This window comes from Sus scrofa, chromosome 10 (genome assembly GCF_054392235.1).
Source record: "Sus scrofa isolate SSC_HxYL_T2T_F1_AM1 chromosome 10, Sscrofa_HxYL_maternal_Yorkshire_Landrace_v2.0, whole genome shotgun sequence".
Lineage (NCBI taxonomy): Eukaryota > Metazoa > Chordata > Mammalia > Artiodactyla > Suidae > Sus > Sus scrofa.
In genome coordinates, this window is record NC_139392.1 from 19,000,228 (window position 1) to 19,024,587 (window position 24,360).

The 24,360-nt window shown below is 40.3% G+C and overlaps 1 protein-coding gene across 19 annotated transcripts in view; it reads left to right on the plus strand.

The window, feature by feature from the left end:
- The window catches only part of SDCCAG8 (SHH signaling and ciliogenesis regulator SDCCAG8), a 247,588-nt gene that overhangs the window by 150,080 nt on the left and 73,148 nt on the right, over nt 1-24,360 (plus strand). For 13 of the 19 annotated variants that reach the window (XM_021064178.2, XM_084979272.1, XM_021064172.2 and 10 more), the window contains 3 exons: nt 3,625-3,752; nt 6,090-6,198; nt 16,579-16,710. In XM_021064178.2, the coding sequence (XP_020919837.2) occupies nt 3,625-3,752; nt 6,090-6,198; nt 16,579-16,710 (369 nt within the window). Of the gene's footprint in view, nt 1-3,624; nt 3,753-6,089; nt 6,199-16,578; nt 16,711-17,301; nt 18,055-24,360 lie in introns of those variants that run through there. The other 6 variants (XM_021064180.2, XM_021064181.2, XM_021064176.2 and 3 more) reach the window with 3 other exon arrangements.

A 24,360-nucleotide genomic window follows, 5' to 3' on the forward strand; every position in this document is an offset into this window, starting at 1 on the left:
AGTTCTAACAGTTTAAGGTTTTACCAAAAACCCACTAGGTCAGAAAGACCCGGCAAGGGGCGAGAACAACATAGGAGAAAGGGGGCATAAAAAGGAGGTAGGAAAGCAAGAGTATGCCATGTTGTTATGCAATAAAAACCAAAATTTGTGTTCTATCCGGTCAATGAACTACTTACTATTCAGCGATAAAAACGATGTAGTGTTGATGTAACTTAACGATATAGATGAACCTCAAAACATTATCTTAACTGTAAGAAGCCAAACCCCGGAGCCCACATGTTGTGTGATTCCATTTGTATGAATTGTCCAGAAAAAGCAAATCCATGGAGACCGAGAGTAGATTAACAGTTGCCTAAGCCTGGTCGGTGGAAGTGGGAAGTGACTACAAACGGACACACATAGAAAGAAAGGGCCTCTTTCTGGGCTGATGAAGATGTTCTAAAATTAGACTGTGGTGATGGTTGCACAACTCTAGTTTACAGAAAATTGTTTGTTTTAAATGGGTGAATTTTATAACAATTATATCTCGAAAAGAAAAAAAACCAAAATGTGGAAAACAGTGTGTCGTTGGGAGAGAATTCAAGAAACGAGAGTTGAAGTGTAACAACATTTGTTGTTAAGGTCTTCTTTTAAACTGTTTTATCTTATAAGCAGAACAACAATGAGACTCTAGTCCTTTTCACTAGTAAATTTTTTTTATATATAATGATTTTTATTTTTTTCCATTGTAGCTGGTTTACAGTGTTGTGTCAATTTTCTACTATACAGCGTGGTGACCCAGTCACACATACATGTATGCATTCTTTTTTCTCCCATTATCATGCTCCATCATGTCACAAGACATAGTCCCAGGGCTGCACAGCAGGATCTCATTGCTAATCCATTCCAAAGGCAATAGTCTGCATCTATTAACCCCAAGCTCCCCAGTAATTAGATAGCTTCTCATTTTGAATTTTTTTGTTTGTTTGTTTGTTTGCTTTTTAGGGCCGCATCCTCAACATATGGAAGTTCCCAGGCAAGGGGTCGAATCAGAGTTATAGCTGCTAGCTTATACCACAGCCACAGCAACATGAGATCCAAACCATATCTGCAACCTACACCACAGCTCATGGCAATGCTGGATCCTTAACCCATTGAGTGGGGCCAGGGATTGAATCTGAGTCCTCCTGGAGCCTAGCTGGGTTTGTTACTGCTGAGCCACCATGGGAACTCCTCATTCTGGAAATTATTGGTGAGCCTGGCACCCTTTGTGTTAAGGAATCATAAGCCCCCGTTTACAAAGATTAGTCCCAATTATGACTATTGTCTTGGTATAATCATTAATGATGCCCCAGTTTCACTCTCAAATGGGTACTGGTTTGGAACAATGCATTTGACGGTCACCCAATTACTGGAGAGCTCAGAGTCCTGGGTCTCCCTAGCTGCACTCCTTGATCTGGTTACAGGTCTATCTTGGGGATAGTTAGTGAAAGAATCCACAGTGCTCTTTTTAGGCTGAGCCCCTCATCTCCAGCTGGCAATGCCATTAGAGCCATTCTCTTCCAAACATGTCTGAAAAGTGTTTGCCTGCTCATATGACTTGAGCAGATTCTGCAGCTGTTCTTAAAGGCTGCAGCCTTCTTCGCCACTCTGGCAAGTTTATAAGGACATCCGTTCATTAAAAATTCACCATTTCCTTCCTCTGTGCCACGGACTGAGCTGGGCGCAGGATATAGGAGAGACGAAGGTGACAAAAAGAGACCGACAAGGAAACCAATAACCCAAGTGTGGTAAATGCTGTCTTAGTAGATATACATACACAGCGTACACTGATGTCACTGAGGGAAGAAGGGCTAATTTAGGAGAGTGGAATTTTGAGCAGGCCCTAAAGGAGTAGTACACATTGAGTGGGGGGATGGGGTGAGGGGGGGGCAGAGGGGGCTGATGTGGGTGGGGAAGACATCCCAGCAAAACACAGAGACATGCGCAGTTATCCAGGGCCAGAAAGCACAAGGTGTGACTGGGGTGACAGTAAGGGGCCTGGTGCCCCTCTCCATTTGTTGCAATATTCCAGGCTGGAACTGAGTGCGAAGCAAGACCTTGGAGAAAGTCCAAAGGCTGTTGTTATTAGAAGGACCACAGGGGACCTCATTGCCCATTTAGCGCGGACCCCTGACGATCCATTTGAGCGAGGTGTCGGGTGTATTTTCATTCTGGAATTTTATTCTACAACATTACCACATGCATTGACCGATTTCAATACAGACTTTCCTTATGTTGCTTTATAATTAGAAGCCAGTGAATGGAAGTTCCACAGCGGTACATAGACTAGTAGCGATAGCTTTATGGGATTGTTTATTTTTAGTCTGGCAACGGCAAGACAGTAAATATCTCCATCAGTAAACGAAAGCAGCATGGATGAGAAATGCCCACAAGGAGATGAGGCGTTAGAAATAACTAAGCCAGTTAATTTAAGGAACCCTCATATCACTCACCTATATTTAGAGTGTAAAGAATCAGTGGTGTGTGTGTGTGTGTGTCTGTGAGTGCGCATACGCTCGTGCGCAATGTCAGTATCCTCAGAGGTGCCAGTCACGAGGCCCTTTGCATTCTTAGGTCCTAATTGTTGAGGAAGTTTCTCTCTCTAGGAGCCTTGGTGATTGACCCCGTGCATCGGGTCAACGTCCAGTCGCAGTGGGAGGACAGACGACTGTGACAACAGAAGCTTCTTCTGCAGTTTCTTTCCTGTGACCCAAAGGGATTTTAGTATGACGTGCTGGGGGATCTTTTCATCTTCACATTCACATTCACATTACACGGCCTGAGGTGTGAAAACATTTAACGAAAAGCATGCCTGTGGCTCTGTAGGATCATTCACTTGCCTCTAGATAGGATCGTCTGCCTGATATTTGAGATTCCATTTTAAGCCAGGGAGGAAAAGCAGAGGGGTCTGCAAAGCTTAGTTTCAAGGATTTAAGTTTTGGGGAGTTCCCATGGTGGCACAGCGGAAACAAATCCAACTAGTATCCATGAAGAGGCAGGTTCCATGGATTAAGGAACCTGCCTCAGTGGGTTAAGGAACCGGCATTGCCATGAGCTGTGGTGTAGGTCACAGAGACAGCTTGGTTCCAAAGTGGGTGCGGCTGTGGTGCAGTCCGGCAGCTGTAGGACCGATTCCACCCCTAGCCTGGAAGTTCCATATGCTATGAGTTTGGCCCTAAAAGGCAAAAAAAAAAAAAAAAAAAAAAATAGAAAGAAAGAATTTAAGTTTTGGTTTATTAAGCCATCCTATAACTCCAGTATCTTTAGGAAACATTGACCAAGAAAAAAGATTAATTGGTGATACAAAACCTTGAGATTGTTTTGGAGAAAGAGGTGTGTGTTTTGCAGTCACAAAATGCCCTGATTCACTTGTCGTGGTTTTTTGCTTACTTGAATCCCTCTGGATTTATGGCAAGTTGTGGCCATTGTAGGAAGGGTCCTTCGGGTTCCCCCCTTAACGTAAGGGGGAGTCTGTGGAAAGAGCGTTGTCTGCTTAGGCTTGACAATTTCCTTCCTATCAGCTTTCTGCGGTCTGTGGGGGCATTGATGGGGGTTAGTGCATGTGTAGATTAAACGTCTGTCTGTCTCCTCTCTGCCTTGTAGACTGGAAAAAGATAGCATTCAGCAGAGCTTTAGCAACGAAGCAAAGGCCCAAGCCCTTCAGGCCCAGCAAAGAGAGCAGGAGCTGACACAGAAGATACAGCAAATGGAAGCCCAGCATGACAAAACTGGTAGGTGGTAGGGAAAGATTAGAGCCTGGGCACTCGCTCACAAGCCAGGCCCACGCCTTACTGTGAAATGACATCAGGAACACCTGTAACCTTTGGCTGGCCGAAGGGAGCAGATGCTAACTACACCGGAGATTCCGAATTACATATTAGTTAGCGTTTAAAAGAGAAAATGGAAAGTATTGCCCACTGTCTGTTGATTTCAGAATGCTGCTCTCACATCTGTTGCACCATCTGGATTATGAGTTTATTTACCTGTGTTCAAGAAACGTAAAGCTGAGAGAGACCACAACAAAGTAGAAAAACAAAGGGCTTGTTTTTGGCTGGGTTTTCAGGCACACATGTTATATAAAGAAAATAGCATCAGAAGCTCTGCGGGAAATGCTCTGAGCTTACAGTTAGAGTCTCCTGAATAGCATTGAACAGTTCCCACAGAACACACATTATAGCTACTCTAAAAGCCTAATGAGTTTGCTTCAGCATCCAAACTGGAGAAAAGCTTTAGCCATTAATCGGTTCTTAATTCACTGTCGCAGCTGGATGTAATTCAGTGGCTCCAAATTGATATGTTCCTTTATTTAATCTTTGCAGCTTCGAACATTTTTAGCATTTGTATGATTCCCCCCTCCCCCACCCCAATCCAGCGTGATGTTTAATCCTTTGCATTCTTCAAGTTCTCACAACTGCTGTTAAAATTCACTAATACAAGGCATTGACCACAGCTGGCAGCTTGGCTAAAAATTGCCATCTTTCATCACGTTGGCGCTATTCTGCAGCCCGAGTTGGCCAGTAACTCTTTACCTTTAATTTGAAAGTAAAATGCACTTTGAAAATAGGCAGTTTGATTTGTTCCCTTGGAGCCTTATGTAGTTCCTTTCACTCTTGAGTTGTGTGTTCGCAGACAGTGTTAGTCAAAACAAGACAGCGTCAGTCATTATAATTCCACGCCACACACTCCAGGCTGATTGTACTATTAAAACAAAAGTTTAATTGATCCTGTCTCTTCCAGAAAAAATGTGGCTTAATTTTTAGTGCCTTGATTTATTTTGCTTTGTATGCTTTATGCTTTTTGCCAATCATGATCTAAGACTGAAAAGAAAGGGTCTATTAAAGCTGTCACCTAAAGATAGTTTTCATGTGATTTAATGTAAAGTATATTTGTTGACGTGGTAAAAAAAAAAAAAAGAAAGAAAAGAAAAAAGTTGCTTATCCTATAGGTGAAAAATTGCTCACGTAAAATTCATTACATAACCAGTAAAGAGGCCAATGTCATGTTGGGCCACATGATTCACTCCATCACTTTCAGTAGAGGCTTTCCCCTCACAGTATTTGGCCAGAAGGAAATGAAAAAATCACCAGGCGTGGTGGTTGTTTTTCCACTACCAACAAGAGCAGGAAATTACAGGATAAGCAATCGTTTGCCCTCTACTAGCAGGATCCTGGTGATGGAGACCTGGGCAGTATCTGTGAAGGCTGGGTAAGAATACTACCCGAGGAGCTCCCGTTGTGGCTCAGTGGTTAACGAACCCGAGTAGCATCCATGAGGATGCAGGTTCGATCCCTGGCCTCTCCATCAGTGGGTTAAGGACCTGGCGTTGCTGTGGCTGCAGTGTAGGCCGGCAGCCACAGCTCTGATTTGACTCCTGGCCTGGGAGTGTCCATATGCTGCCAGTGCAGCCCTAAAAGACAAAAAAAAAAAAAAAAAAAAAAAAAATTACCTGAGCCACTCTTAAGATTACTTCCTTGTATTTTGCGCTAAAATACCAGACTCCCTTCGGTTTCTTTGATCACATCTTCACTGATGCTCTCTCACTGTTGACAATAAAATAAGGAAAATATGTATTTTGCCTTTGTAATTAGAGAATTATTTGCAGGATGGTGAAATATGTGAGCAAATGTGAAACAAAAACATGCATTACAGTGTAGAAGAGAGTTCCTCAGTTCTTTTAGTTTTGAAGTATCTGGTTGTGATAACTTTTACCACTCTGTTGATAGTAAAATTGTCAACATAAAGATAAAATAGCTTGCATATTACGAAAATATAATCATCTACGACTCCATTTTAGGTATTTGACAGTTTATTAGTATGTTAAAAATTACACAAAGCTGGTAGGATTGAAAATGTTTCTGGTGTATAATTATCACGAAAAGAAATGTATCCTAAGGTTGAGTGTCTTGCCAGCTGAGCAGTCCTTTGATCTAAGACCTTCGGAGTGGTTCAGGGTCTCAGAGGAAATGTGTGTGTGTGGTGGTCTTAGCACCTTGACCGCTGTCTGTGTGGAAGCGCTACAGAGCCACAGCCATAAACATCTTATGTTGGGGGGGGGTTGTTATTTCTAGAAAGTGAACAATATTCCTTGCTGACCTCCCAGAATACATTTTTGATCAAGTTAAAGGAAGAGTGCTGTACATTAGCCAAGAAACTGGAACAAATCTCACAGAAAAGCAGGTACGTAATCTTATACAGCACTTTCAGAACACTGTGTATATGAATACTGTAATTTTTTCTTAAGACAGTGTCAAAATTAGATACCTATTGGCATATTTGCTGTTAAAAAAAATTATTTTTTTCTCTCTGAGCACTTTTTAATTGTCCACACAGAAACCTTGGTGTTTTTTCACACTTAGGTATACATACTGTTATTTGACTTTTTTTTTTTTTTTTTTTTTTTTGGTCTTTTTAGGGCCGCACCTGTGGCACATTGAAGTTCCCAGACTAGGGGTCAAATCAGAGCCTCATCTGCCAGCCTACCCCACAGCCACAGCAACATCAGATCCGAGCCGCGTTTGCAACCTACACCACAGCTCACAGCAACACCGGATCCATAACCCACTGAGTGAGGCCAGGGATTGAACCTGCGTCCTCATGGATGCTAGTCAGATTCATTTCTACTGAGCCATGACAGGAACTCATATTTGACTTTTTTAATGTTCAGAATTGAAAACTATGAAATTTCAAAATATAAAGCTCAAAATGGCCATTATTTTAATAAAGGATGAATATAAATCAAGCAGTTTTAAAGTCTTATTTTAACGCATTTAACGTTATTATTATTATAGTTCTCCATGAATGCGCAAAAGTTATCTTTAAGTCAAATGATAATAGATGAAATATGTATACATAAAAATGAAAGTAGATGATACTTTGAAATAAACCAAAACCATCCTATCTCCTAAATTTTTTTCATTGTAATAAAACAGCATCATTCATTTTATGGGCATATGATCTTTCATAAATCCATTGATTAGGATCTTAATGGATTTTTTCTGTACATTTTCTAATCAGATCATCTCAATGAATGAGTGATTTTATATTCTAAATTCTTAGAAGCCTGAGTTCTCTCTTAGCTCTGACAGTAATGGTGTAATCTTGGACAGATTTATTTGACCTGCTTGAACTGTGGTTTCATCTTATAAATGAATGATGTTGAGAATCTCTTTGAATTGAACTCAGAATAAATCATTCAGTTAACTAGCTAGATCTCAAATATCACATCACAATATAACCTATGTGTATCTTCCCTTTTATATTTTTCTGAAACTCACTTAGATCTACAAAGAACAAGCAATGGGGCTCAGCAAACCAGCTACAGACTTAGGTATCTCATTCAGGAAGAAGATCCAGGAGGATCAGAGCATATCTGATCATTCTGAGCCCTATCTTGGGTTCCTGTATCAATGAGCAGGCTTAGCTGATGGAATGCTTGTTCCTAAATCTCTTGGAAAATCAGAGGGCTGACAAATCCAGTTCTTTCTGCTCACAGGAAGGCAGAAGCTCCTATAACCACCCTGAATGTGCTCTAAACATGCACCTTTTTAGCAAATTCTAATTAAATATCTTGTTTGGGAAGGGAAGAGGCTCAGGGTGCCAAAATACCTGGTATTTTCAGGAAATTTGACAAGGAAACCCAAATGATTTTGCCATGGAAGAGACCCTCATGCTGTGTCAACAGTAGGTATTCCTATCTAGAGAGATTTGATTTGCCTCACATAGATACAGACAAACTGGATTAATAATTTCAGAAATATTTGGAACTGGGGCTTAAAAGATTGTTATATTAAAATTGCTTTGAGATTGAGTGCCGATAAATGTTCTTGCTAAGGAGACGCAAGTCAGGAAATTGAATTGTATAAAAGAGAAAGAGATGCTATTATTATTATTTAATTCTCAGAACAGCTTGAGGCAGGAATTATTATCTTCTTTTACAGATGAGGAAACCAACACTCAGAGTGTTTAAATAGTCAATAGGAGCCCTAGAGTTCTAACTTAGATATTTCTGGTTCCGAAGCCTATGATCTTTCTCACAGTAAATATTATATTTTACATCTACTGCTAAAGAACATCCAGACCAAATGGGTGCTGATGGGAAAGTTGAGAGAAAAACTAATCTTTAAATTCCCATGGAGAAGTAAGCGTATTTGGCACGTGAGGGTCAGCTTGTGAGCCTGTGTTAGTTAACCCGGGCTGTGTTCCCCGAGGCCGCCTTTTCACTGCTCCAGGGCTGTCTGCTTACCCTGTGCTGGTCTGGTGAACTTGAACCTCAGCCTCTCTTCCACTCCTGTCACTTCTGATGCTTCTAGCTCCTGACAGCTACTTTGTAAATTGATGTATTCCTTTATGTCTGATACACAGCTGGCACTCAGTACATATTTACTGAATGAATGAATGAAACAGACAAGCACGTGTGGTGCTAACCCCCTATCTTGGTCTGCCTCTGGTTCCAGACTCCTCTTTTGCTAATGACAGGCAGCGTGCAGTAAAATAACACTTTGGAATTCAGACAGAAGCAAGGTTTGAATCTTGCTCTGCCACTTAGCTTCATGACCCTGGCTACATTGCTTAAACTCTCCAAACCTCCACTCCTCCGTCTGTAAAAACATTTTTAAAACTATGCTGCAGGATTGTGGTGGAAATTAGAAACACACATAGAGAGATGTAGATATACACATAGGTATAGCACCTGACGCCGCTTGACACATGGAAGTCTACAGTAGGTGTTCTTGCTGTCATTGATGGCATCAGTTTAAGCATCTTAACTGGCAATTAGGATATCATTTCACCTTGCTATTATTGTCTTTGTCAGAGTCTGAGTGCCATCATTTTCTGACAGATATAAAGTCAATGTCACGATGAAAAACCTTTTTTTTTTGCTTCTTCTTTTTTGGCCACCGTGTGGCATCTGGAGTTTCCAGGCCAGGGATTAGATCCAAGCCTCAGTTGTGACCTAAACTGCAGCTGTGACAACCCTAGATCTTAACCCACAGTGTCAGGCCAGGGATCGAACTTGCGTCCCAGTGCTCCCAAGATGCCTCGGATCCCATTGCACCACAGCAATACTGAAAACTTTTTTTTTTTTTTTAAGTTTTATTGTGGTTTATTGACAAGGCTGTGATAATCTCTGCTGTACAACGAAGTGACCCAGTTATACATATACACACACCTTTTTGAAGGTCAGGAAAATGTGGATCTGGTTGTGTTTCAGGTTCTGCCCTGGCACCTTGTTTTGTAGGTCTAAGGATTTAAAATATGTATCTACTCTAATTTTACAAGTTGATGTGAAACTAAAAACTTAGCGTAAAGACCAGATAAGCTATTTGTTATTGTTAAAACTTTTACAGGCCCCTAAAATTTACAAAATATGTGCTTGGTATGTCTCACAGGAAATTAGGAAATAGGATAAATTGTGAAGGGGGCTTGTTTGTTTATTTCCTCTTAGTTTGTCATTTCCCTCTGGCTTCCTGCATGACTATTCCATTTTGATTTTACCTTTGCTTTGAAAACCTCTAAAAAGGTAAAGGGCTCAAAGAAAGCGTTTCTTTTTTTTTTTTTTTTCTTCCTTCCTTCGTTTTTTTCCCCCAAATTTTATGGCTGCACCTGAGGCATATGGATGTTCCCAGGCTAGGGGTCACATCGGAGCTGCAACTGCTGGTCCACACCGCAGTCATAGCAACACCGGCTCCCTAGTCTCATCTGCAACCTATGCTGCAGCCACCACAGGAACTCCACAGAGTGTTTCTTTAAGAATAAAACTATAAACTAATTAAGCCTTGTAGAAGCCCTCTGGGACTGAGCCTCTGTAGACCCTCTGCTAAACTTTTGGGATAAATAATTTCCTGTGTGCTTTGAGGTGAGGACGTCTTAAGGTTTTTTGAGCTTTCTAAAGTGTTGTCATTGTGGAAGCTCAGGCTCCAAAATCATTATTTAAACCATATGGTAATTTTAATCCAGGTTTTCCTCAGAGTATTGCGGTACGATTTCTCCTGAAAGCAGAAGTATTTATTTCATGTTGACCAACAATTTAAAACATATATATATTTTTTTGTCTAAGAGTCTCATGTTATTCAAGATCCCACACTAAACAAATGGATTCATTCCATTTAAACTAAGCTTTTTTTTTTTTTTTTTTTTTTTTTTTTTTAAAAAGCCTCATGGATCTAGTCCTGCGACTAGAGCCCCTGCAGAATCCCTGGGAAAGCTGACCCTCCGGGGCCCCACTGTTCCCGGACAGGCTCACTCTTTCCTCCGGCCTCCTGCTAGGCTGCTTTGTGCCAGTGTTTAGAAACGGTTCCTCCGCGTGTGTGTCTGTCACATGTGTTTCTCCCCAAGTAGACGTGCATCACAGTATGACTGTGCCCACTGCTTCTGCCCCCTGCAAGAGCTCCGCAGTGATGAGCCCGGACTTGCTGCACGCTGTGACTTCCCCACTGCTCCAGTGCTGTCCGCAACCCCAGGGTTTGTGAATAGCACATCCCATTTCAGAGCTAAAAGCGAACAGCCAAGTCCTTGCATTTTATATTTGCTTTTGACCCTCAGACGAGAGAATTAATTCCATTTTGCTTTTAATTGGCACCAGGCAGACATTCTGGCTGATTTTAGAGGAAGCTCACATAAAACTTTAGCTCCTTTTTGTCTTTATTCCCCAGAACTCTGAGAGCTTGTTATAGCAATAGGGTTGTCTTTGAAGTTGGTAAATGGAGGTATTTAAATATCTTTGGTGCAACTGTGATTTTTCTTTATCCAAGTGAAGGAAGTGTTCCATCTCCCCAGGCGCTTAGATGAATCAGCAGGAAAGTGGTTGCAGTGCTGTTTGCAGTGCCATCTAAGACGTGACCTGGGAAGGGCTGGTGCAGGCTAGGAGTGAGCCTCTGCCAGCTGCAGAAGGGAGTCCAGCCTGTGCTTGCTTTCTGTCGCTCAACACTCTTGCCCCATTGCAGTGACTCAGATACGGAGCATAGAGCTGGGGTCTACGTAGCTTTTCTTCCCTTTCTTTCTTTTCTATCACTGTCACTTTCTGGGTTGCTAGGCTTGTGGATGGATGTCTAACATTACCCATTGTGTATTTGTGATTTGCGTTTCGTAATTAAAGGGAACAATGGGAATCCACTGGGTCTCGTTATATATAATGGTTGGTTTAATTTGTTTCATTTCTATCTTGTTAATTGTAAATTGATCATTAAGATTTGAATTCTAATCTGTCACCAGGGTTGTGGGTATTGAGGCTAGAGCAATGATCCTGGTTTTAATCACTGATGATGAGAAACAAATTTTATAATTTTGGTACATATTGCAGTTCATATATTTTAACACTGTATTTTATGGTGTTATAAATATTGTTAAATGACTTTTAGTGTAGTTTTACTGTGTGGACTATAATGTATAAATTATATTACTGTTTTGGCAACAGTAGGTGTCCAACTGTGTGAGTTTAATTGAAGTAAAGAACACACACCCGGCTGAACTATTTTTCTCCCCTTGCATGTTTAGATGATGTTAGGTTGATGCTACAAAAATTATATTCTACTGGAAGAAACGGATATTGGCGTCTGCTAATTAATACCAAAGGCTGAATGAGAATCTAAAAGAATAAAAAATTAAGGAGTCATGTTTTTCCTTAAAAAGCAGTGATCACTGTAATCCTAATTATAGTAGTAAAATATTATACTTCATGCAAATGTAATTACACAATGTAAGTGGTATATAAAAATGCAGTGAGAAGTTCATGCTTCTGTAAAGCCAGACATTACCTAAATTTTCTCTGAAAATAGATTAGAGTCAATTATCTTTTTATATGACACTAGGATACTCATGCCACAAATATAATCTCAAGCTAACACAGACGCGTCTAAGTTGACTCTTTGAACTTTGCATACTGCTAGTTCTTTCAACACATCATGGACTCCGGACAGGTACAAGACGATGTCTGTGTACATATACCAAACTTTTTAGTGGACATTGTTAGTTGGTAGGCAGATTACCATTATAATCAAAGAAAAACATTCGTATAAAATATGCAAAGCAGAAAAATGCTGTAGCAATAAAATATCTGATAGTAATATGTGCTTTACAAATAACATTTATATTTTCGAAATTACATATATAGGGGGTCTTTGATGTAGGGCATTTGGATATAAATACAAAGAAGAATTAAGGAAAAAATGTCCTGTTACATTACTGTCCAGCTATAACCATTATTCACTTTAGACATATATCCTTTCGGTCACGTTCCATACAGAGGCAAGTGTGTGTGTATACATGCATTTATATTGCGAATGAAATTATTACTATATATACAGTTTTGCATCCTGCTTTTTAGCTTAATATTCTCTAATGAACACTTTGTGCTATGTCACAAAATTCTCTGAAAACATAGTTTTGTCATTGGTATGTATAATACTTCATCAGAATTTTTAACTTTTCTTAAATGTATTGAATACTGTAATAAGAACTTTATACATAAATCTGAATTTTTGATGCTTTCCTTAGTTGAGACATCTAAAAGGGAGTTTCGGGTCCAAAGACTATGAGCCCTTTTAAGGCTGTTAATGTGTATAACTTTGCTCAAGTCCTGCCCTAACTGCTGCTCAGTATGGGATATACACATACCAGTATGTGACAGAATGTGAGCGATTAAAAAGGGGGGTGAGGGGAATAAGAGGCAGTGTTGCACGGTGGGTGGGACACCCCCTTTAGAGCTGGGCAGACCAGTGTTTGTGTTTGGGCCTGGACAGTCAACATTTGAGTGACCTTAGGCGAATCATTAAACCTCATGATCACCTCACAGAGAAAAGGGATTAATCCAACCCTGTGGGATTAATTGAGATCATTAATGTAAAGGATGCAGATTATCCGCTCTCTGGCATAGCAGTAGGCATGCAATAAATGTTTGGCTTTAATCTGGTTTTATTAGGCATTTCTTTGAATAATAGGGAAACAGTATTTTATAAATGTTTATTGACTCTGTTTCTTCCCCTGTGGATATTTTTCATATTGCCTGCACTTTTTAAATTGGAATTTTGATGAAGACTGAAGATAGCATTTTATTAAATGATGCTTCCAATATTCATCCCACTTTTTATGTTCCCCCTTTTTTAATTTTGAAAAATCTGTTCCCACCTCTTTGTTTTTCCTATGAATTTTTTTCAAAATCAAAGTGACTTAGTTTCTGTTTTAAATACATGTCCACTGTAAAAATTCAGGAAATACAGAAAAGGAAATTTTTTTAAAGAATTTCTAATCCTGACACCAAGGGATAGTCTATGTTAACATGTTAATATATATATCAAAATATTTTTTATTTTATAAAATTGAATACCCTGATTTTTAACATTTTCCTTTTTTGATTAATATGTCATATTTTAGGTCAAGAAATAATACCAATAGATAGCCACATTATCAAAATAGCATCACATATTTCTTTTTTAAAGTAATATGACTAATCATCTGTTGATAAATTTTGGGATGAAGTTTCCAGATACTGGGGTGCAGGCCAAGGTTGCTTCTACAAACAATGCTCCAATGAACATTCTTGAGAAAACGTGATATTTTGTGTGTGTGTGTAAAAGTTTATACTTTTACTGTAAAATATGTTTCTTTTGTGGTTTTTCTTTTATTTCTGCTTCTTTTTCTTTTTAGGGCCTCACTCATAGCATATGGAAGTTCCTGGGATAGGGGTCAAATTGAAGCTATACTGCCGGCCTACGCCATGGTCACAACCACCCCAGATCCGAGCCGAATCTGTGACCCACGCACACCCCAGCTCATGGCAACCCACTGAGGGAGGCCAGGGATCGAACCCTCATCCTCGTGGATACCAGTTGGGTTCTTAACCCACTGAGCCACCAAGGGATCTCCTGTAATTTTTCTTTCAAAAAGTGACTTTTTTTTTTCCCCTGAGAAAGTACCTGAGATCAGATAAATATTCTTCTGCACTTGTTTCCTAATCTGGTTTAATATTTTTTGTTCTTCCGGAGTTTTAGTGCATAGTACACACTGTGGTAGGAGACACAATCTTGGAAGAATACTAAATTAACAATTTCTAATACCTGCTCCCAAATTCTTTTTATATTGTATGTGATTTTGAAAGGAGAGACATAAGTCATTATCAACTGATTTAGACTATTTCAAATATAAGTAAATTCATATTAGATGAAGCAAATACAGATGGAGGGCTTGATCTGAGTTTGAAAATGAGATGATCCACTCCCTCCTGTGTAATCTAGCAAGAAGGGTGAGGCACAGAACACAACTCAGAGGAATAAATCATAAGCTAATGTGTGCATAAAAGCTAGGGTCAATCTCAAAAAACAATGTGCTGACATATTGAGAACTGCAGGTATTAATCAGAGTCAGCTTCCTTTGAAATGACACTTGAACCAAGGTGAAAGCAAAATGAGGAGTGAGGGGAACTAAGAGGAGGGACTGCTTTATGCCAGATCTTTGGGCTGAATACCCTTAGCAAGTCCACATCCTTTCCAGGAAAAAAAATAAAATGAAAAATGGCTGTCTCACCTAACGGACGAATGCTTTCTTTGGTGGAAAATCATTTCACCTCAAGTATCTTATGTAAACTTCAAGATACATACCATTGTAAACTCCAAGTATTTTAATATGCAAGAGTTTTCAACTTTCCTTTCTTTTTCTTTTGTTCTTCTTCTTTTTTTTTTTTTTCTTTTTTAGGGCTGCACCTGCGGCACATGGAGGTTCCCAGGCTAGGGGTCGAATGGGAGCTGCAGCTTTCAACCTACACTACAGCCACAGGAACGCCAGATCTGAGGCATGCCTGCGACCTACACCACAGCTCATGGCAACACTGGATCCTTAACCCACTGAGCAGGGCCTGGGATCGAACCTGCATCCTCATGGATACTAGTTGGATTCGTTTCCGCTGCGCCACGACAGGAACTCTCAAGTTTTAAACTTTCAGTTCCATCTTCTGAGGCAGTAGATTATGAGGAGATGGAGGCCTTAAGGAGTAGTGTGCAATTAAAACAAGGACAAGGATACAATTTTTCTTGGATAGCTATCTTTCTGATGTTTAAATTTTGAGATTGAGGTTGTCATCCAAGACCCTGAAAGGGCAGCCTGTTTCCTGACAGACATCAGCTGTCGCCAAAGTAGAAGTCTGTGATCCCAGTCGGAATATGTGAAGACAGGAAGGAAACTGGAGGAATGGTACCTAACTTTGCAAAACGGATGAAGATGAATCTTAAGTATCTGCCGACATCGATACTTGTATGTGAAGCAAACTGATCTGTTCTCAGGATTCCAGAAAAAAAAAAAAAACTTAGAAGGCAGGAGTGGAACATAGGACTGAAAGCAAAATAGATAGTTCTACTCGCATCCCATGCAGCCAGATGACTGTCACTCCTCCACCCAAAATATTAGGGGCTTCCTGTCTGAAGAGATTAAACCATCAGGCACTGGTTAAAATAGCTGCTACTGTCAAGTTAGAATAGAGGGATTGGAGCTCCATTGTGGCTCAGTGGAAACCAGCCCGACTAGTATCCATGAGGACACAGGTTCAGTCCCTGGCCTCGCTCTGTGGGTTAAGGATCCACCGTGGCTCAGGTCTGGTGTTGCTACGGCTGTGGTGTAGGCCAGCAGCTATAACTCCAATTCAACCCTAGCCTGAGAACCTCCATATGCCACAGGTGCGGCCCCAAAAAGAAAAAAAAAAAAAAAAGAGGGATTAATAGAAAGTGTACATTCTGAAAGGTGAGATTCCCACCGCTCTGTTTCCATCTAGCTCCTGGACCACTGATGGTTAGGGTTGTACACAACAAGCAGGAAACTGGAGAATCCTTGTTTTGAGAAACAAGATGACCACAGAGAAAGGAGTACAGATACTGCTATTGGGCATCTTTCATCAGGAAAAAATGGCTCGCCACTCAGTCACTCTGCACTAAAGCCCACTTGTTTGGGGAAAATGAATGTACACAGATGCATGTGTAATCATAATTTACTTCTTACCCAACAGGGGGCCAGTATTTAAGTAGCTCTTATAAAACTGATACCGCTTTAACTGCAAGCTGAAGCATTAGTAATTACATTGACAAGCTAGACATGGGGTCAGATGGCAAAGGACCACCGTTTTTAAAAACTATATGATTTTAATCATGTGCCATTAAATTACATATGTTTACTAAAAGTAACAACTCTGCCACAGAAATTAGGCCTGGGGGTGTTCCTGTCACAGGGTAATGACTGGCCTGTAATAGGTACTCAGTCAGTATATGGTAAATTAATGGTGGTCTTTTTCGAAGTGGGATTTGATCATTATCATTTTTGCCTCGTTCTTTGAAAAAAAACCGTCTCTCTTCAAGTTAATTGTTATTCCTTAATCTGTCGACCACTCGAGTTCCTGTAGTGTGTGTATCCTTCTACGAGACATTTTGTAATTTCTGAAATATTTTATTTTACATAAAACAAGTTTATTGACACTGTCATGTGTAAGTACGGAGTTCAAGAAAATGATAAGGTGATACCATAAAACCGTGCTCTGGTAATAAGAACTTTTAACATCTGTCATTTCTGTTTCCACCTCCCTAGATCTGAAATAGCTCAGCTCAGTCAAGAAAAAAGGTACACCTATGACAAACTGGAAAAGTTACAGAGAAGAAATGATGAATTGGAGGAACAGTGTGTTCAGCATGGCCAGCTACATGAGATAATGAAGCAAAGGTAATAAAGATTTAATAATCAGTTAACGTGCCACACATGAATTATGTTTGGTTCAAAAGCAGAATGGGAATTGCGGTGGATAAACAGAACTCATGGTTACAGTGGTACTCGAGGAACATGCTCGGAATTTAATACCTCTATAGATTTCTGCTTTCTCAACTCAGGTTGTTCCTATAATACACAGAAGGAGAGCACATTCCTTCTTTACTGTTCTCTGAAGACGTAGAATAGGATTTAATACAGAATTTTGCAGGAACACCTTTAAGGTGGAAATTGGTAAAGTGATCTGGAGGAATTTTGAAATATTTTGTATGATTTTTTGGAAGGTAAAACATGTAACAGGCCTAAGAAGGTTAAATATCCTTGTCAGAGGTTGCAGCAATGGCAATGCTAGAGCCAGCGTTTGACTCCAGATCCTTTGGTTCTTTCTAGCAAGTTACTTCTCTGAGCATCAGTTTCTGCATCTATACACTGGGGCTAACAGTAGCCACTTTGAAGTCAGATATAAAGATCGAATATAATATATATAAAGCGTCCAGCTCTTAATAGCCACCCACTAAATGGCATCGGTGATATTTGCTCTTTTTTTAGATGAAGAAGCTGAAGCTCAAAGAGACTAAAGAATTTGTTCAAAGTGACATATTGAGTAAGCAGGGAAGTTCAGACGTGACTCTTGATCTTTTGGCTCCAAATTCTTTTCCTTTTCCTATGAAGTGGTTTTTTTTTGGGGGGGTGGGTAAAAAGCACAGCCCCTTAGTATTTCCTATAAATGTGGTATTCCTAATTTTTTAAAATGAGTTTTATTTTTCCCATTGTAGCTGTTTTACAGTGTTCTGTCAGTTTCTCCCACAGCAAAGTGACCCAGTCACTCATATATATACATTCTTTTTCTCACATTGTCCTCCGTCATGCTCCACCATAAGTGACTAGGTAGAGTTCCCAGTGCTATACAACAGGATCTCATTGCTTATCTACTCCAAAAGCAATAGTTTGCATCTATTAACCCAGATTCCCAGTCCATCCCACTCCCTCCCCCTCCCCCTTGGCAACCACAAGTCTGTTCTCCAAGTCCATGAGTTTCTTTTCTGTGGAAAGGTTCATTTGTGCCGTATATTAGATTCCAGATATAAGTGATATCGTATGGTATGTGTCTTTCTGACTTACTTCACTTAGTATGAGTCTCTAGTTCCATCCATGTTGCTGCAAATGGCATTATTTTGTTCTTTTTATGGCTGAGTAGTATTCCATTGCGTACGTATGCCACATCTTCCTAATCCATTCATCTGTTGATGGACATTTAGGTTGTTTCCATGTCTTGGCTCTTGTAAACAGTTCTGCATTGAACATACAGGGCATGTGTCTTTTTCAAGGAAAATTTTGTCTGAATATATGCCCAAGAGTAAGATTACTGGGTCATATAGTTCTATATTTAGTTTTCTGAGGTACCTCCATGCTATTTTCCCCAGTGGTTGTACCAATTTATATTCTCACCAACAGTGTAAAAGAGTTCCTTTTTCTCCACACCCTCTCCAGCATTTATTTGTGGACTTATTAATGACGGCCTAATTTTTATATAATCATGAATTCCTCAGGAAAAAAAAAACAACAGAACATTTTACACCCTAGAACAGTCAGTGACTATGGATTTGGACTTGCGCACAGCAATCATGTACATAATGGCCCTTAACCTTCCAGTGGAGACAGTTTTCTTTCTTTTTTTTTTTTTTTTTGTCTTTTTAGGGCCATACCCGCAGCACATGGAGATTCCCAGGCTAGGGGTCTAATGGGAGCCATAGCTGCTGGCCTAGGCCACAGCCACAGCAATGACAGATCTGAGCCACATCTGCAAGCTACACCACAGCTCACGTCAATGCCAGATCCCTATCTCACTAAGCAGGGCCAGGGATCAAACCTGCGTCCTCATGGATACTAGTCACATTCGTTTCCTCTGAGCCACTACAGGAACTCCCAGCTCCCCATTTTTACCTACTCCTCAGGCACCCTAGGCCTTCTCTGTTTCAAAGTCACTCATTTGTATAATTTAAGGAAAATGAAAATGTTTAAAGGCTCCTTTTGTTATTTTTTTTAAATTTTAAGTAAACATACAGTTCCTGGGCTGGGGGAGGGTTCTTTACAAATTTGATCACTTGCTCTATTGAAGAGAAGAAAAGCAGTCAGAAAATGCCACCAAAACCTTAATCTTTGAGCAATTTGCAAAGTAGGAATCATTCATTGATTCACTTATTAAAATATTTACCTAAGCCCAGACACCGTTCTAAGCCAGAGGTCAGCAGACTGTTTCTGTAAAGGTCCAGAGAATAGACTATTTTAGGCTTCATGTCTCTGTCACATAATCTTTGCTTTTTTGTAACCACACACACGCATACACACACACACATATGTGGTTATTTAAAAAAAAAAAAAGTTTAAAGGGATATCTAGGAGTTCCCGTTGTAGCTTGGGGGTAAGGAAGACGACTAGGATCCATGAGGATGAGGGTTCGATCCCTGGCCTTGCTCATTGGGTTAAGGATCTGGCGGTGCTGTGAGCTGTGGTATAGGTCTCAGATGCAGCTCAGATCCTGTGTTGTTGTGGTTACAGTATAGGCCGGTACCTGTAGCTCCTGTTCAGCCCTTGGCCTGGGAACTTCCATATGCTTTGGGTATGGTCCCTCCAAAAAAGACAAAAAAAAAAACCGAAACAAAACAAACAAACAAAAAAAAACGAGGGGACACACACACACACACAACCTTTAAAAAGACAAAAAGGCCAACCAAACAAGTGCAGAAGTTTGGCTCTTGGGCTATACTTTGCTCCTATACTAGGCAACCAAGGCATTTTTCTAATATTTCTTTTCTTACGTTTGTATATTGTTTTGGTCCAGTTCACCTCACGCATGTTATCCTACCTGGAACCAAACCTGGGAAGTAGTTGTCATTATCATCTTCATTTTCAGCTGGAGACCTAGGGCTCAGAAATATAAAGTTGCCAGCTGAAGCGGGTCAGATAATAAATTCATCATTCATTCATTCAACAAATATTTATTGATTGCTATCATGTGTCGTGTTCTCCACCACATGCCGGGAATAAAATAGCACAGTCAACATAGTTCCTCATCTCGCGGAGCACCCCCCCCCCCTTATAGAGAAGATGGATATTGGCAAAAGACTTTAACAAATACCTAATAAAATCACAGGACTGATACTCTGAAAGAGAACTATGCTCTGTGGTATAAGCACATTTAAAAGGTGACTTATCCTGATCAGAAAAAAGTGTCGGTGAAAACAGTGGCATTTGAAATGGAATCTGTAAGCGGCCCTCTGGGCATTACTCACCTTTTCGAGCGGAGGCTGGCACCCTGCACCCCAGCCCCATCCCGTTTTGTCTGGCTCAGGAGCAGTCATAGTCATTTGCTGACGTGTTCTCCGTGGCTCCTCTCACCCCTCAGTGTCAAAGTTGAGCAGATGAGTCAGAGACCGACCTATTAGCTTACAAACCCTAAAATAGTTCCTCTCTGTCCCTCTCCTAAAAAGTTTGCCAGCTTCTGTTCTAGAGAAGAGAGAACTATAAAATCGAAGGTCCCGAGGGAGGACTCTTGAGGAAGGAAAGAAACTGCAAAGAATAACATGTGATGAGGCTGAAGAGGCAGGTGAGAGCCAGACACAAAGGCAGGGCCTTTAAGTTTATTGTGGGCTTCTGACTAAAAGGAAGAAATTAAAAGACTTTTTTAAAAAACAAAGGAGAATGGCATGATCCCATTTGCATTTTAAAAATAGCATTCCCCAGAGTTCCTGTGGTAGCTCAGTGGTAACCAACCAGACTAGGAACCGTGAGAACTCGGTCCGATCCCTGGCCCTGCTCAGTGGCTTAAAGATCCAGTGTTGCCGGAGTTTCCATCAAGGCTCAGTGATTAACGAATCTGACTAGGAACCATGAGGTTGCACATTCAATCCCTGGCCTTGCTCAGTGGGTTAAGGCTCCAGCATTGCCGTGAGCTGTGGTGTAGGTCACATATGCAGCTCGGATCCTGCATTGTTGTGGCTGTGGTGTAGGCTGGTGGCTACAGCTCCCATTAGACTCCTAGCCTGGGAACCTCCATATGCTGTGGGTGCGGCCCAAGAAAAGACAGAAAAAAAAAAAAAAAGATCCAGTGTTGTCATGAGCTGGGGTGTAGGTTACAGATGCGGCTCGGATTCTGTGTGGCTGTGGCTTAGGCTGGCTGCTGCAGCTCTGATTAGACCCCTAGCCTGGGGACCTCCATATAAAAGACATAAGTAAATAAGTAAATATGAAATAAAATAAAAACAGCATTCCATCTACTTGGTAGCTAGCTGGAATTGGAGGATGGCTGGAATGTTTATGTTGGATCAGTTAGGCAGCTGCTAGAGTAGTTAGTCAAGTGATGGTGACGGCTTGGACTTGAATTGGTAGTAATGATGCTAGAAGTAAACAGATTGGTAAAATATATAGGACACAAAATGAACAGAACTCAATAACTGATTGACTCTGTTGGGTAGAGAAGGGTGTATACCAAGGGTAACATTCCTCTTTCTGACATGCGCAACAGGTACACAGGGATGCCACTTCGTGGCAATTAGAGAATGTGCCAAAGTGGCAGGTTTGTGACCAAGATGGCCTGGGTTTGAGATGAGCCCAAGTGTTAAGTTTTGGCGGTTAAGTTTTGGCGAGTTTAATACTCGAAGGCATCATGCGAACGGGTGTGTTGAAGAAGCACGAGAACATAAGGGACTAAGCTCAGGAGTCAGGACTGGGCTGCAGGTAGAAATCCCTGTTGGCCACTAAAGGGCATTTGAAACCTTGAGCATCCATGAGGTCGCCTAGAGAAAATGGAAAGGAAGGTGGGCTTCCTGAATCCCAGAGAAATCAACAGTTTTAAAGGTAAGGTAACCTGAGAGGTAAGTGGAAACTGGAAAAGCGGGTTATCATGCACACCGAGGGCTAGAAGTCCTTCAGAAAAGAGGCCGTGGTCCTCTAGGTGCCTCTGAGTGACCCAGGAAGACTGAAGAGCATCCATTGCCCTTAGTGATGTGGACAGCACTGCTTATGCTAACAGAAACATTTGTAGTAGAAGCGTGGGTACAGAAACCGTATTAGAGTGGAATGAAAAGTTGGTGTGAGTTGAAAAATTGAGATTGCACATCTAAACCACTGTTTTGTAAGATTTGGGTGCAAAGAAAAGTGGGAAACAAGAGAAAGCAAGAGAGACAGACCACCCAGCTGGTGTAATGGGAGAGATGTATTGAGAGGGGCATTTTGGAACAGAGACTTTTTAAAGTTGCAGCCTGTGTGAATTTATTAAACTCTGATTTGTCAAGGGTATTAAGTTGTAAAGTCAGGAAAGTTACCTTTTCTAGCTGGTGATTTGGAGCCCCTAATGTCCGCAAAGGCCATCCCCAGAATTCATGCTAAAGCTAGCAATGCCATTTCTTCCTAGTTATATTTTAAAATATTGATTCATATATCCCCTCCTAGAAAAGAGAGCCATGTGTGGAGTTCCCGTTGTGGCTCAGCAGGTTAAGAACCCAACTAGTATCCATGAGGATGCAGGTTCTATCCCTGGCCTCACTGAGTGGGTTAAGGATCTGGCATTTCTGTGAGCTGTGGTGGAAGTTGCAGATGAGTCTTGGGTCTGGCATGGCTGTGGCTGTGGCATAGGCCTTCAGCTGCAGCTCCAATCCAGCCCCTAGTCTGGGAACTTCCATGTGCCTTGGGTGTGGCCAAAGGGAAGGAAGAAAGGAAGAAAAAAGAAAATAGAACCATATGAGAGTGTCATGGTGTATACAGAGGGAACAAGCCCTGGAGTTAGTGGAAATGGGCTGAACACACTCACATGTTCTCATGTGCTCAAGTATTGTGTCACCAACCCTCAGAAATCCTGATTGTTTTTTTGGTTACACAATTTCGCATAGTTTTTTTTCCCCTTTTTTATGATAGTGTATTGTTTAAAGTATATAAATAAAAAATCATTGAAGATATGAAGCTGCTGATTGAAACATAAACTACTTATTGGTTTAGAGTTGGTAATTCTTCTACAGACAACCTCAGAATGATTTTTACCAGACCTTTGTTTTTCTAGTAGAAGTTTTATTCCTTGAAAGCTAGTGTTAAAATTCAGAAATAAAGTATTGATTTTTATCTAATTTGACATTTAATTTTAGGGGAATTAAGACTATTCATTATTTTCAGAGGAGTACTTGAAAAGACAAAATATTGGCAAATATAATCCAACAGTGTTTAAAAAGAATTATTCACAGTCAGGTAGGACTTATTCCAAGTATGCAAGGCTGATTCAATATTTGAAAATTAAATGTAATTCATCATATCAATAGGCTAAAAAAGAAAAACCACATGATCATATCAATAGATGCAGCAAAAGCATTTGACAAAATCCAAAACCCATTTATGATTTAAAAACAAAATAAAACCTCTTAGTAAACTAGAAATAGGGGGGAACTTCCTCAACTTGATAAAGAATATTACCAAAAAATCCTACAGCTAACATTGTACTTAATGATGAAAAACTCAGTACTTTCCCACAATTATCAGGTTTAAGCCAAAGATATTCCCTTTCACCCATCCTTTTCAACATCATACAGGAAGTAATGCAATAAGACATGAAAAGGAATTAAAGGCATAAAGATTGGGAGGGAAAATTAAAAAAAAAACCTATCTTTGCTTACAAGATGACATAATCATCTATGTAGAAAATCTGAAAGAAGTGACCAAAAAATGAAACTAGTAAGCAATTATGGCAAGTTTGCAGGACATAAGATTAATGTCTGAAAGTTAATTGCTTTCCTATATACCAGCAATGAACAAATGGAATTTGAAACCAAAAATACAATACCATTTACATTAGCACCTCCAAAATGAAATATTTTGGTATAAATCTAACAAATTATGTACAAGATCTATATGAGGAAATCGCTGATGAATGAAATCAAAGAAGTAATAAATAGAGTGATAGTCCATGTTCATGGATGAGACTGTCATCAAGATATCAGTTCTTCCCAACTTGATCTGTATATTTAATAGAATTCCAATCAAAATCCCAGCCAGATATTTGGTAGGGAGTAACAAACTGCTTCTAAAGTTTCTACATGGAGGGGCACAACACCCGGAATAGCCAAAATATTTTTGATACAGTGAAGGACAAAGTCAGATGACTGATACTACCTGACTTCCAACTTATTATAAATCTGCAGTAATCAAGATGGTGTGAAAGTGAAAGACACAAATCTGAAAAAGCTCAAAAAAAGGTCAGTGAAAAAATGGAAAATCTATAAAAGAACAATTGACTTTTTACATTACAAATAAGAATTGAGGGAGTTCCCGTGGTGGCCCAGTGGTGACTAAACTGACTAGCATCCACGAAGGCTTGGGTTCCATCGCTGGCCTCACTCAGTGGGTTGAGGATCCCTGAGCTGCAGTGTAGGTTACAGACGCAGCTCTGATCTGGCGTTGCTATGGCTGTGGCGTAGGCCAGCAGCTACAGCTCCAGTTCATTCCCTAGCTTGGGAACCTTCATATGCCATGGGTGCAGCCCTAAAAAGCAAAATAAATAAATAAATACATGAATAAATAAGAATTCAAATATCATGAAGCTATTTTGTATGCTTTTTATCATAC